The 15,230-nt window shown below is 42.7% G+C and overlaps 1 protein-coding gene and 1 pseudogene across 17 annotated transcripts in view; one reads left to right on the top strand and one right to left on the bottom strand.

Moving 5' to 3' along the window:
- Add1 (adducin 1) overlaps window positions 1–15,230 on the top strand; it is a 59,918-nt gene that overhangs the window by 20,671 nt on the left and 24,017 nt on the right. For all 17 annotated transcript variants that reach the window (XM_036200304.1, XM_036200306.1, XM_036200311.1 and 14 more), the window contains exons 2-4: window positions 3,645–3,859; window positions 11,341–11,503; window positions 13,929–14,080. In XM_036200304.1, the coding sequence (XP_036056197.1) occupies window positions 3,665–3,859; window positions 11,341–11,503; window positions 13,929–14,080 (510 nt within the window). In that variant the 5' untranslated portion in view covers window positions 3,645–3,664. The remainder of the gene's footprint in view (window positions 1–3,644; window positions 3,860–11,340; window positions 11,504–13,928; window positions 14,081–15,230) is intronic.
- LOC118592220 lies at window positions 13,114–13,773 on the bottom strand (annotated as a pseudogene).

The following is a 15,230-nucleotide window of genomic DNA, read 5'->3' on the forward strand; positions in this document are numbered from 1 at the left end:
ACCTGTAGGCTGAGAGTCCTGTGTCAGCTACCAGAAGGCAGGATAGTGAGGGGCTGAGGAGTTCTCAATGTCAACTTCTCATTTCTCTACTTAGCTGCCTGTTCAGTTAGAAACAAGTAACTGGAATCTCTCTAGTAACACATTACAGAATTGGTTGATGCTATAGTTAAAGCAACAGAACAATGTATCGTATTTAAAAAATAAAATGTGGGAAATTCAGGCTGGGAAGCTGTTAATTCATTGTCATAAGGGAGCAAGAGGGTCTGCACAAATAATCAGTTCCTGGGATGTATTGCTTTTGTTTTTAATTTGTGTCTTTAAAATCCTGTTCTTACTTGAGTTTTCTTAAAAGAGGATGGTGAGTAGTGTGCATTGTTGGGAGGAAAGGGAACTCTGGAGCCAGACCACCTGAGTTTAGACCTGTCTGCTTATCTACCTTGTGCAGGGAAGAATAGTTGATACATGTAAAAATGAGTCTTAATCAGTGTGTGGTACATGGTCGGCAGTGTTGCTTTTAAAGGATCTTTTGAGCACTTTTCATCAGTGAGAGACACGGGGTAGAAATTAAACAGTCAGATTAATAAAAGTCTTTATTGAACTTAGGTTCCTAGCAGTGGATATTCAATCAGTCTGAGGTGTTTAAAAATATCCCATATAAGGTGAGTGTTTCTCTTTTTTTTTTGGAAATGGAGAATTGCATGCATTGCTAGACATGGAATGGAAATGCTGAGAGATTGTAGCTTATCGTTTTATTTAGGGGAAGAGTACCGATTTGGACTTGCTTATTCCAGTAGATAGTAGGGATTCCCTTTCATTGATTGGCAGCATCCCTTTCAGCAACACTCCTCCATGTTTTTGTGTCATGGACTTGCCCATGATTTCTTAGGAGGAGGAGGAGGGCAGGATGGTCTAGTATAGTGCTAAAGAAGCCTATGGGACCCAGGGATTTTTTTTAAGCCCTGAAAGCATCTACCAGAAGGATAAGAGATTCTCAGGTTCAGAAAAAGAGCCATGGAACATATTTTTAATATTTTTGTTTCAGACATTTATTTATTGTTTGACTTTAAAATTACACATGAGCGGTGGCAACACATTCTTAATCCCAGCACTCGGGAGGCAGAGGCAGGCAGATATCTCTGAGTCTGAGGCCAGCTTGGTGTATTAGAGCGAGTTCCAGGACAGCCAAGGATACATAGAGACCCACTGTCTCAAAAACATACAAAAGGTAATCAAAAGGCTAGGGATATGGCATAGTTGGTTGAGTGTTTGCCCAGCATGCATGAAGCCCTAGGTTCAAACCCCTTGCACCCCACAAACCTAAACTGGGCCTGGTGGCACAGACCTGTAATCCATAGCTCTTGGGAGGTAGTGGCAAGAACATTAGGAGTTCAAGTTTATCTTGGATACATGTATTTTAGGCTACTAGCCAAGGCTATGTAGACCTGTCTGGTAAACAACATCAGAGAGATGGCTGAATGCTTAAGAACACTTGCTGCTCTTAAAGAGGACCTGGGTTTGGTTCCCAACACCCATTTGCTGGCTCACAACCATCTGTAAACAAATTCCAGAGGTTTTGACTTCCTTTTCTGACCTCCACTGGTCAGAAAGGCATGCACATGGTATGCATACATACATGTAGGCAAAACAATCGTACACATCAAATACATCTAAAACAACAGAATAGCAACAATCAAAGCAAGCTGTAATCCCAAATCACTCCTGTAACCTCAGCACTTCAGAGGCAGAGGCAGCAGGATTGCTTTGAGTTAGAGGTCACCAGAATTATAAGTGAAACCTAGTCTCTAAAAACAGAAAGATGGGGTCCACAAAATGGCTCAGCAGGTAAAGGTGACTGCCATGAAACACCGAAGTTCTGAAATACTGGTGATCTAGAACCTTTGATATAAAGAGAAAACAGACTTCTAAAAATTATGCCTTTCCCTATGTGCTCCATGTGTGACTATGTACAAGCACACCCACATGATAGTAATACCAAAGGTCAGCGCTGGATCATAGCAGGTTTGGTGTGGTTCAAGGCCTGTCTTTTCATCTATGCCCTTCCTATCTCTCTCTCTTAAAATTTATTTACCAGTGTGAGTGTCTGTTTGGGTACCTGAGGAGATCAGAAAGTGTTGGGTCATTTGGCACTGGAGTAATGGTGGTTTTTAGCTGCACAGTATGGGTGCTGGGAGCAAATCTTGGGTACTCTGGAAGTGCCACAAGTCCCCTCAACTGATGAGCTGCCTCTCCAGCCTCACCCTCCTGTCTCTTTAGGGCATTGTTACCTGTGTTTCATGGATTTCACCAATGCTGCACCCATCATCTTTATCATCTATGATATAGATCAGAGAGTTTAGGAACAAGAGTTCTGAGCCTTGGTTTGAATTTCAGTCCTCATATTTCCCAGCTGAATCAATTTCCGTACCTTTTGTTTGTTTTGAGACAGGGTCTCATGTAATCTAGACTGGACTAGAACTCAGTAGATAGCCTACGATGACTTTGAATTCCTGATCCCCCTGCTTATATATATATCTTAAGTGCTGGGATTAGCCAGGCCATGGTAGCACCTTTAAACCCAGCATTTGGGAAGCAGAAGCAGGTAGATTTCTGTGAATTCCAGGCCAATCTGGTCTACAGAGCAAATTCCAGGACATCCAGAGCTACACAAAGAAACCTTGTCTTGAAAAACCAAAAAATAAATAAATAAAATAAAATAAAATAAAAAGTGCTGGGATCATAGGCACTAGCTACCATAGCCAGCTGCCTTTTCTAATCTTTAAAAATGAGGACGTGTGGCTCTGAGGGGATGGTTCAGTGATTAAGAGCACTGGCTGCTCTTCCGAAGGTCCTGAGTTCAATTCCCAGCATCCACATGGTAGTTCACAACCATCTGTAACTGTAGTCCCGTGGGATCCAATGCCTTCTGCTAGTGTGCAAATGTACAAACAGTAAATCTTAAGGAAAAATCAGGAAGTGTGCTGGTGTGGATGTGGTGATGCACAGCTTTGAGCTTTGATCCCAGCACTCCAGAAGCAAGTGGATCTCTGTGAGTTTGAGGCCAGCCTGGTCTTCAAGAGTGTGATCCAGGACAGGCAACAAAACTACACAGAGAAACCCTGTCTCGAAACAAACAAACTAAAAAAAAAGTTTGGGCTGGGTAGTGGTGCATACCTTTAATCCTAGCACTTAGGAGGCAGAGGCGATGGATCTCTTTGAGTTCAAGACCAGCCTGGTCTACAAAGCAAGTTCCAGGACAGCTAGAGGTGTTTCACAGAGAAACCCTGTCTTGGGGGAAAAAAAAAGAGTTTAACACTTCCAAAATCTCCCTGTCAGTGTGGGATCAATCTACGTGTTAATTATAGTCAAGTTCAAATTTCTAATTCCTTTTGGATTTGTCAGAGGACATACATAATAGCTTTGTTAGATTGTTTTCTAGGCTCTAATAAACAATGGTCAGAACAAAATACAGCATTGATTAGTGGAGGGTGGGGAATGGTTGACTAGTCATGTGCTTCTGAACTAACTATAAAGGAGCCAACATGTCCCCACATAGAAGAATGTATTTCTGAGGTTGACGTACTCATCATGAAATCTTAATGAGCATTGATCTGAACACAAAAATGTCTTTTATTTTCATTCTGTAGGACCCTAGAAAAATCGTACCATGAATGGTGATACCCGGGCCGCAGTGGTGACCTCACCACCCCCAACCACAGCCCCTCACAAAGAGAGGTACTTTGACAGAGTCGATGAGAACAATCCAGAATATTTGCGGGAGAGGAACATGGCACCAGACCTTCGACAGGACTTCAATATGATGGAGCAGAAGAAGCGGGTGTCCATGATTCTACAAAGTCCTGTAAGGAAAAAGTTGGCTTCCTTCTGATTGCTGTGCTCTCAGGCCTGGGTGTGACTGGCATGGTCAGTGCCTCACCACACAGCACATTGATGCTTCATGCTACAGATATGTGTTGAAAGAATCTGCTTGGTCCATGCTACCAGACATAAGGAAAACGTTTTAGAATTATAAGGAATTGATGTTTATTTCTACTTTGAACTGTCTTTACTGTTTGTCCAAAGTGTTTTTATAAATAGAGGGGCAGTGTAAAACCCACTGTTTCCTACAGAGTACAGGTCAAACATCCCTCTTCCAAAAATCCAAGACAGATATTTTAAGCATTAAGATAGTGGTTAAAACATTTGGATTTGAGATTATTTCAGTTGTTGATCAGGCATGATCAACTGATAAAATCTGTGCAGATATTCCCAAATCTAAGTTTTTTGATGCTCACTCTGGCCTTCACTTGTTCTCGGTCATACTTAGACTGGTAGCACCTGATTTGTTAATGTCAGCATTGTGAGCCACAGTCACACCTGAGTGTCTTTGAGACGTTATGTAGTTAAAGCAGCCTTGTCCTCACAGCTTTCTCACAGTGATGCTATCCTTATCTATGCTGCACCTTCTCCTGCTCCCCCCTTCCTTCCTTTTGGTCTGGTTTTGCTTTGTCCCTTTAATTTTTAGGAGGTGCCATTGGGCTTTTAAAAATGATATTTATTGGGCTGGAGAGATGGCTCAGAGGTTAAGAGCACTGACTGTTCTTCCAGAGATCCTGAGTTCAATTCTCAGCACCCACATGGTAGCTCACAACCATCTGTAATGAGATCTGCCTCCCTCTTCTATATACATAGTAAATTCATCTTTAAAAAAATGATATTTATTGTCCCATATGCTATGAGGACATGTGGATTTGACGTTTGGAGCCTCTAGTAGATTGAGTTTGATTGTATTGCTATTATCAAGGTGTAATGAGCAAGTACTCAGATCTCTGCAGAACTTGATGAATTTTGACATACAAAGGACACATGCAATCACTTAGATCAGGGCACAGACTTGACATTCCAGTTGATGGTGATGAAGGATAAAAACAGTCAAGTGCTGTGCTGAAAGCAGTTTTGAAACTGAGTGTGGCTGGTCAGAAGAGCCTCTCTGAGGAGGTTTGGCTAACAGGACTCTGTAGCATGGAGGAGCTGGGCATGTAGGTAGGTATCTAGAAGAGAAGCATTCCAGCTTGAGAGATGGGCCCAGGTGAATTCTTGGGGTAAGGATGTGCTTGAGGGGACTTGAAGAGACAAAAGTTAGTGTGGTTGGTGCCTCCAAGATGGATTCTAGAAGTCAGAGAGACTCTGGAAGGCTGTGTAGGTTGAGAAGGAACTTGAATTTCTTTTTTTGTGAGTTAAAATAACATAGATCTATTATCTTTCACTTCTTAAGTCCTAAAATTGGGGTGCTGACAGGGCTGGATTCCTTCTGGAAGCTCAGGAAGGAGTTCTTCCTCCTTTCTGTTATTAGAAGTATTTACAGTCCATGCCATAGCCCCTCCCTCACTGCATGTCACAGCCCCTCATTCTTGTCACTCTGGACCCTGGGACCTTCATTACAAGGAACTTGAATTTCTTCCTAGCATTGTGGAGGTACTGGAGAGTTGCTAACAGGGAACAGATAGAATTTAGGTTTAAGGAGGTCATTCTGGCTTCAGTAGATAGTTGCTGTCTTCCAGATGGAAGAGAGCAAGAGCTGTAATTAGGTCCAGGGTGGAAAGGGACAGACATGTTTGAGATTCACTTAGAAAGTAGAATGCAGAGAGCTTGCCGAGAGGGGTAGAGGAAGGGAGAAGGAGAAGGAGCCAGGAGAATACCTTGACTCTTGGCTCCAGAAGTCATCCCTAATAAAACCAATAAGAAACTAAGTGACCATGACTAGAGGTGGAGTGAGGAAGCTGAATTCAGCACACCTAGTATGCACCAGGACCATGCCAGGCTCTGAGGGTGTAAGGGGCAGGCAGTGAGATCCTTCCTCACCAGATGTTTAGACTGTAGAGAGCATTGGCGTCTCGGTGCAGTGTGAGCTTTAGGAACGGCAAGGATAGTAGTGAGAAAGAAGAGTGTAAAGTCAAGGAAGAGCTGGCTCCATTAAGGGTGGGCGCACCCGTGTTGGTTCTTCGTGTGACGGCTGTGTTCTGATGTTGTGGTGGTTTGATGAGAATGTTTCCCACAGCTCCAGGTTCAAACACTGGCTCTCCAGTTGGTGGTTCTGTTTGGGGAGGCTGTAGAACCTTTGGGGGGTGTGGACCCTTCCTGGAGGCGGGCTGTAGTTGTTTTATAGTCTTCCAGTTTGTTCTCTCTACTTGATGCTTGTGGTTGAAGATGTGAGATTTCAATTTCCTGCTCTTGCCTCCCTACCATGATGGACCTCTGGAACCGTAAGCCAAAACGAAAACAAAAAGCCAGGCCTCTTCCATAAGTCCCTTTTGGTCATGGTGTTTTATCACAGCTATAGAAAATTAACCAAGACAGGAACTGATGTTAACAGTGAGAGGGAAACTCAGGGTTCTCTGTTAAGTCTTTTTAACTTTTTGTACATCTGGAACTACCCTAGGCTCAAAAGGTTGTTTGTTTGTTTTTTTCAAACATGGGCTTGGGCTGTGAGGGAAGTAAGTACTGACATCGTGCAGGTCTGTTCCTTTGTAGTATTGGTGGCCGAGTAGTCCCATAGCAAGGTCTGCCGGGGAACCAGTGTGGTAAGAGGAATGTTTCTGTGTTAGTCACTTTTCTTGTCGCTGTAACCGAGTACCTGGAAAACAAAAGCTTACAGGAGAAAGGGAACTTACTGTGACTTTCAGCTTCAGGCCTGGTTTACTTGGCTCTTAGAACATCTCGGTGGCGAGAATGTGATAAAGACAGGTCTTAACTTTTTAATGACTAGAAAGCTTAGAGAAAGTGGAGAGGAAGAAGTGGGGAAGAGGGAGAGTGTGGTGATATATTGTGTACCCTAATAAAATTTGCCCAAAGTTCAGAGAACAGAACAAGCCACTAGATTAAACATAGAGGCCAGGCAGTGACACCTTTAATCCTAGCACTTGGGAGGCAGAGATCCATCTGGATCTCTGTGAGTTCAAAGCCACCCTGGACTACATGAGATTGACTCAGTCTAGGAGAGAAACAGAGCCAGGCGGAGGTGGCACACACCTTAATCCCAGCACTTGGGAGTCACAAGCCTTTAGTCCCAGCACTTGAGATCTCATGCTTTTGCTTGGGAAGCACACATGCCTTTAATCTCAGGAAGTGATGGCTGGGCAGAGAAAGGTATATAAGGGTGAGGAGACAGGAACTAAAGCCTTTTCAGAATGAGGAGTCCTAGAGGGAAGATGTGGCATCGGCATGAGTCTCTCTGATCTTTTAGCACTTACCCCAATATCTGGTACCAGGTTTGTTTTTTTTTTTTTTATTAAAAGAGAGACTGCCCCACTCCCCAGCATAGTGGCTAATGCCTTTAATCCTAGCATTCAGAGGCAGAATCAGGTAGATCTCTGTGAGTTCAGGCCAAAGAGATACCCAGTGAGATCTTATCCCAAAGAAAGCCAAGAGAGGATACTGCAGGAGGGGCTTCGGCAGGAGTCCTCTAGCTGTTTGACTGAACAGATAATGGCAGAATTCTCTCCAGCCAATGTGGGGTGTGGTGAAGGTCCTGGGGAGCCCCAGGAGTGATAGGATGAGTGTGGAGGTGCTGAGTTTTGGAATGTTTTAACTGTGTTGCAGACTGTGGCCAAGAGCAGGGACTGGGTGCCTATGAGGAGCACATTGAAGGCCTTCGGGAGTTTGACGGGGAGGGAGTGGCACCATCAGGGTCAGGAAGAAGTGGGACACGGTGGTAGGGAGTGAGGACAGCAGTGTTGTATCAAGTACAAAGAGCTTGTCTGGACTGTGTTAAATGGCTGAGGCCATTCCCATAGCCTGAGCCTTGCCCTGTGTTAGATTTCTATGTGACACGAGAAGCTTCCTAGTGTTAGGGAGTTTGTGACCCCTGGGAAAAGACCATACATTCAGTCCAATTATAATTAAAAGATTTGTTGATTAGCTGCTATCAGGATGAACAGTCTCTGAGCTCCATTTGAGATTGCCATGTGGGGGGGTGGGGAAGGGCTTTCAAGGGGAAACTTCATGAAGACCTTCAATAGCTATGCAGGCACATGAACTGCCCTGTTCTGCCAAGTTAAGTGGGTAAGGTGACGTCTTGGGTATCTGTGTAAGCGAGTTACAGAAGCAAAATAGCAGTTGGTCATATCTTAGCAAGTAGATAGTCATGGCTGTACATTTGTGAGTGGGGTCACCGAGCCATGGTTATTGGGGAACTCCAGGGACTGGAGTCAGAGACAAGTGGCTGGTGGGTATCAAGATGGATGCCTAGCATAAAATGGAGCCTCTTTAGCCATAATACTAGGCAGCTAGCTGCTGCTGCTGCTGTTTCCACCCCTTACCCCCCTTGGTTTTCTTGAGACAGCATTTCTCTATGTAGCCCTGGCTGTCCTGGAACTCTAGACCAGGCTGGCTTCAGATTCCCAGAGATCCTCCTGCCTCTGCCTCCTGAGTGCTGGGATATTAATCTAATAGCATGTGCCACCACCACCAGGCGCTAGACTTATTATCATAACACCCTGACCACCTGACCTCTTTGGATGATGTTTGCTATTAGCTTTCACCAAATAAAAAAGGGCAGGGAAAATCAAGTTAATCAGGTTAATCTGAAGGGGGAACTTGAGGTCAGAGGTCATGAACTTGCAGTGAGACAGGGTAGGGTGTTGATGTGGTCTGGTCTTCATTTCTCCTTTTACCTTTGTGAAACACTACCAGAAGGGAAGAAACGTAGTATTTAAGTTCTCTAGGGTTTTGCCACATGAAATGGTAGAGTTGGAGAAATGATTACTGTGGGTCTAAGCAGGGTGAAGGGCATAAGGACATAGAGAAGGGGAGGCGTGGCCGGGAGTGTTAGAATCACAAAGAATACTAGAAAGGGCCAGTTGGAGAGTCCATTTGTGTTTCTGAGATGGAGTAGGGCACAGTTACTAGGAATGAGCAGGTCTAGAGTGTGACTCCTGGTGTGAGAGGCAGAGGTGAATTGGAGAATAGAGTTATCAAAGGAGAAAGGTCTAGCTGAGAGAGCGTAGATTTGTTACCACGGTAGCACATAAGATCCTTGGGTAGTGACTGCTGGCTAATGGGAAATGGAGGTAACCATGTGGGTGTCTCCAGGCTCTCCCTCATCACTAAGTCCAGCCCTGTACCAACCAAGCATATGGCTTATAGACATTGCCTGAATGCTGATAATGTAGAAGACCCTCATAACCTGCTTTTTCCTTCCTCAGGCTTTGAGTTCCTTGATGGTGTGCATTGTCTTACCTATCTCAGTCTTTAGTGTCTAACACAGGGTCTGACATTTGAATTGGATTTTCCATAGATGTATATATAGATTTGGAAAGCATTGAAATGGATTGTTTTAGTTTTCAGACTGAGAGTTCATGAGGACAGGAGTGTTCATTGAGACATAAGTGTATCACCATGCGCAACTTTTTTTTTTTTTTGGTTTTTTTGAGACAGGGTTTCTCTGTGTAGCTTTGTGACTTTCCTGGAACTTGCTTTGGAGACCAGGCTGGCCTCAAACTCACAGAGATCCGCCTGCCTCTGTCTCCTGAGTGCTGGGATTAAAGGCATGCGCCACCTGCTCAGCCTCCTTTTTCTGTTTTTTAAAAGTAGATCCTTATGTAGCCCAGGCTGGGTATGAGCTTGCAGCCCCTGGTGATCAGTAGCCTGTGATGCGCAGTGGAGAGCAACTTACTTAGTCTTTGTGCATGTGTATTTATATGTATTCCCATTCATTATGCATAGATAACAAAGACTGATAATTAGCTGTGTTTTTGCTGGTTTATTTTACTGCTTTCTTCTTTGTTTTCCTTCTATCATTGACTTAACGTAAGCTATGAGCACTGACTTCATTTATCATGAGACGGTAGATGTTGGCCGACACTTCTTGATACCATTCAACTAGCAGTCATACATTTGTTTATTGTGCACTTCTCTGAGTGAGAGATGTACTAGACTGCCCTTTGGCTGTTTTTTTCAATAAGTTTTCAGAGTCAGCAATGAAAAACTACAAATAAGTTTAATTTGGAATCACTAAGTACTTACTTAGTGATCATCATCCAGTAAATTCATGTTTTCATCTGAGATAACATTTATAATTATTTATAAGCTTTTTGATAAGTTATAACAGTCTGAGGGAAGTTAAGAATATCTGAGCTAGGTGTGGTAGCACACACAAATAATCTCAGTTGTCAGAAAACCAAGGCAGGACCATCTCTGTAAATTCAAGGCCTGGTCTCCATAGAGAGCTTTAGGCCAGCTATGGCTGAGTAGCTGCTAGACTTTGTTCCAACAAAACAAAACCACAACAACATAGAGAAATCTGTGCTATTAGAATAATAACTTCATGTTAAAATCATTACCAATCTATTGCATGTTTTTGCCTAATTTATGATCATTTAATAAAAGATATAAAATACAGGGTTTCTTTTGATGCTTTAGTTGGCGGTCAACTGTGTAGCTCAGGATGGCCTTGAACTTGTACTCTTCCTCTTCAGCCTCACAGATTCTGGGATCACAGGTACGTTACCATGCTCAGCTTTCTTTTTCTACTTAAAGAAAATGGTTTTGAGGTAGGGTCTCATGAGGGCTGAGGCTATATTTGAACTTGTGATGTAGTGTAGGATGACCTTGAGCTGATCTCCTGCTTCCACCTCTCCTGATGATTGCCATACCAGTTCTTTTTCTACTTTGACAAAACACTTCCGAAAGTATAAACTAGAATATGAAAATTATCAATAATCTTGTTACTGATAATTGTAATTATCATTTGATATACTTTTAATCCCACCCCCACCCCCCATGTGGTTTCTCTGTAGTTTTGGTGGCTGCCCTGGATCTTGCTCTGTAGACCAGGCTGGCCTTGAACTCACAGAGATCCGCCTGGCTCTGCCTCCCCAGTGCTGGGATTAAAGGCGTGTGCCACCACCGCCTGGCCCGACCGTATTACCTTTTTACTCAAAAAAATATATGAAGAGCAATTTTATGCCATTTAATTTTTAAGATTTTTCCCATTGAGTGCATCTGTAAAATTCCCTGTGTGTCAAGTCAGTTCTTTAATTTCTGAAATGTGGCTACTTTTTAAAATCTGTGATGCTGAGCTTAATTACCTTATAAATAAGTCTTTAAATACATTCCCGATTATTTTGTTAAGATAGATTTCCATGAATTGATCCTGTTCTAAGTTTTAAGCTTTTATTTTGTTAATACTTAGCAAAAAGACTATACCAGGTCATATTCTCAGAAGTGAAATGTGTGTACCACTGTGTGCTGTCCTAGCACTGGATGAAAATAAACATTTATCTGATAGTTACACATGCACCCAGGTCCCCCAAAAGTGTTTGACTATTTTAATATGCATTGTAGGCCTTCTGTGAAGAGCTGGAATCTATGATACAAGAACAGTTCAAGAAGGGGAAGAATCCCACAGGCTTGTTGGCATTGCAGCAGATTGCAGACTTTATGACAGCGAATGTACCAAATGTCTACCCAGCAGCTCCACAAGGAGGAATGGCTGCCTTGAACATGAGTAAGTAGTTGTTGGCTTTGTATGTGATCTGTAACTTTCCAGGTAAAATCCTGAAGCTTTCCCAAGTGAGCCACATGAGTTTGCAACAGTTGTGAGCTGCCATGTGGGTGCTGGGAATTGAACCCAGGTCCTCTGGAAGAACAGTGCTCTTAACCATTGAGCCATCTCTCCTGTCCCCAGAAAATCTTTTTTGTTTGTTTTTGTTTTGTTTTTCAAGGTAGTGTTTTTCTGTATTGCCCTGGCTGTCCTGGAACTCGCTATGCAGACCAGGCTGGCCTCAAACTCACAGAGATCTGCCTGCTTCTCCCTCCCTAGCACTGAGATTAAGGACATGCACTGTTACACTCTGCTTACTAGAGGACTTTTAATCTTCATAACTGACATTAATGTGTTGTTTTTCTCATAATGCCTTTGTGTGCTTTGCCAGGTAATGCTGTCTAGAACGAATTGGAAGGTGTTCTAGAAGAGGTGGTTGTGGTGATACTTTGTGCTGAAATGTGATATTTTATTTGTATGTTAATAAATAAAGTTTGCCTGGAGATCAGAGGTCAGCAAGCCATAAACAGAAGTCAGGCGGAGGTAGTACACACCCTTAATCCATCACACTGCAGTCGGAGTCTCTGTGTGGTCAAGGACACAGCCAAGTGTGGTGACACGAGCCCTTAATCCCAGTTCCACCATAGAGACCTGGAGGTCTGTATAGACAGGCAGTGATGAGGAGGTCATGTGGCTGGGCTTAGAGCCAATGAGAAGGCAGAACAGGAAGGCAATAAAAGCTCAGTTGAGACAGGAAGAAGCTCTCTCTGTGGAAGCTACAGGTAGTGGTAAGCTAAGGCTAGTTGTGGCTATTACCTCTGTATTTGGCTCTGTTTCTTATTTAATAAGACTGTCTAGAAATTCATCTATAGGTGGTATTAATTTTCCTTGAATATTTATTGGAACTCACAGTACCCTCTGCCTAGAGTTTTCTCTGTGGAAAAGTTTGCAGCTGCAGATTCAGTGTAATGGAGATACAGGTGTTCTCAGTGCCAGTTTCTTCTGGAGTAGGGTTAATAGGTTGTGTCTTTTAAAGAACTTGTTTCATCTAAGTTAAAGAATTTGATGTCATAGTTTGTATCATTCCTTTATTATCATTTTCATGCCTATAGGACATATAATGATGTCCTCCTCCCCTCCCTCCCTCCCTCCCTCCATCCCTCCATCCCTCCTTCCCTCCCTCCTTCCCTCCCTCCCTCCCTCCCTCCTCCCCTCCAGGCTCTCAGCTCTGGCTGGCCTGGGACTTACTGTGTAGACTAGGCTGACTTTGAACTCGCAACCAGTGCTCTTAACTGCTGAGCCATCTCTCCAGCTCTAGTTTATTTTATTTTTAATTTTGTAATTTTTTTCTTCTTTTTTTTGAGACAAAGTTTCTCTCTGTTGTCCTGACTGTCCTGGAACTTGCTCTGTAGACCAGGCTGGCCTCAAACTCAGAGATCCACCTTCCTCTGCCTCCCAAGGGCTGTGATCAAAGGTGTGTGCCACCACTGCCATGCATATATAATTTTTTTTAATCTTTATCTTTAAACTATAGGTTTTGCATGACTTAAAAAGGAGATTGTATCAAACAATGATCAAAGAAGAATCATCCTTTCTATGCCTTTTATCTGGTCACTCAGAAGTATAATGTTAAAGGCTGTGATTGTTGTTGATTGCTGCCTCATATTATTTTTAGCCATGTATTCACCACAATCCACTTTCCCACAAATATTTGAGCCCCTTTCACATACTGATATAGCACATTTCTGAGGCCTAATCAAAACAGTGATATTCTGTATCATGTTATCACAGATGTCACCCATTTGGTCTGCTTCACTGCCCCCTGATCACCATATCTCATTTGTTGCTTGGGGAAATATCGTTACTGGGTTTTTCTTTCTACCTGTTTCATGACTCGGTCCTGACCTACTTGCCATCTCATGACAGGGTCCTGGTCTGCTCGCTGATGTAACTGAACATGATTCAGAGATCTTTCACGAACCAAACTGCGGGCTCTTTTGGACTCATGTCTTATAAACTGATGAAATACTTGTAAGACAAGTCTTTGAAATATGGCTTCAGTTTTTCTTACGGTCTAGTCTTTAGGCTTTTCCTGACATGCAGCACCCGACAGCCCCCCTACCCCCACCAGAGGCTGTAAATTTTCTTTTAATCTATTCTTTACTGCATTTCACAAATTTGGCTACCTTTTTCTTACCTATTTCTAAACTATATATTAATGCTTGAGAGAACATTGTCTTTTTGTCATTGAAGTTTTTGAAATTTTATAGTCTAATATGGACAATAAGTAGCACTATGGTAATTGGCTTACATTTGACAAATGCGAAAAATAAAATACCGATAAAAAAGTTTTAAAAGAAAGTTTGACTCTAGTTTTTCTGTATTTTAGGTCTTGGTATGGTCACTCCTGTGAATGACCTTAGAGGATCTGATTCTATTGCATATGACAAAGGGGAGAAGTTACTGCGGTGTAAACTGGCAGCATTTTACAGACTAGCAGATCTCTTCGGGTGGTCTCAGCTTATCTACAATCATATCACAGTGAGTACTCGAGATGAGTAACTGGGTGGTACAGTAGCCCCTGGGTGATGAGTGGCTGGCTCATTACCCGTCTAGTACCATCTATCCTCACACAGCATTAGTACCTCTTAGAACACCCTCTCTTTGGATTCCTTACTACAGAACACAAGAATTGGCAAGCGTGGGTTAACAGTTATGAAAGCAGTTCTTTAAAACGTCTTTCTTGCATGCTAACCTGATAAATGAGTGTTTATTAAGTTATAAGCAGTTCCTAAAATTTATTTATGACTTATAGATCTAACAGTAACGGCTATGTTCAAAGCATCTCAGCATTATGCTTGTTTTTTTTCAGCTACTCCAGTTTTGTGCCACTTTCCAGCATTATCGGGGCCTCTCTGTTCCTCACTTTAGTTTTGTAACAAATGTTACTTTCTGTCTGCTCTCTGTACTAACTGTTGTTCCAGCTCAGGTTGTATCAGGAACAGTGTGAGTCCTGCCCTTGTACATGGTTCCTTCTGTTGTCTAGCTGGGCAGCCCATCCTTTGCTGTTTTGTTGAGCTAATTTTCATGGTCCATCATTTCAGTCAGGCTCTTTGCTAGTTTTATGCTGCCTGGGACAATCCCTGGACCCACATGGTGGAAAGAAAGAAAGAAATTACAGACCCTTTCATGTTGTTCTCCAGCTTTTACACAGGAGCTGTGGCACGTGCTCACCTTCTCCTCCAATAAATAAATATGTGTAAAAAAGGAAATTCAAGATTGTCCTTGACTGTATTTTAAGGCTAGTTTGAACTCCATGTGACCTCATCTCAATAAACAAATACATAAATCCAGAGAACAACAACAACCTCTTGCCCTGCTTTGAGTTTTCTTTGAGCAATTGCCCTCATCATGTTACAGAAAGAAGGGAACTCTTGCTGTGTCTGGCCACACTTCTGCCTGGCTGGGTGTCCCATTGCCTCTTTTCTTCTAGACTCCTAAGCAACTACAGCTTGCTTTCTCTTTCCTTATTCTTTATAGTTTTTCCAACTTATCTCAATTCTTGTTTTGTTTTGTTTTTCCGGTTAATTTCTTTCACTGGATTTTTAAAAACTTTACTTCTTTTGTTGTTTTTTTGTTTTGTTTTTCTAGACAGGGTTTCTCTGTGTAACAGCACTGGCTGTCCTGGAAC

The sequence above is a fragment of the Onychomys torridus genome, chromosome 10, assembly GCF_903995425.1.
Source record: "Onychomys torridus chromosome 10, mOncTor1.1, whole genome shotgun sequence".
NCBI classification, from domain to species: domain Eukaryota; kingdom Metazoa; phylum Chordata; class Mammalia; order Rodentia; family Cricetidae; genus Onychomys; species Onychomys torridus.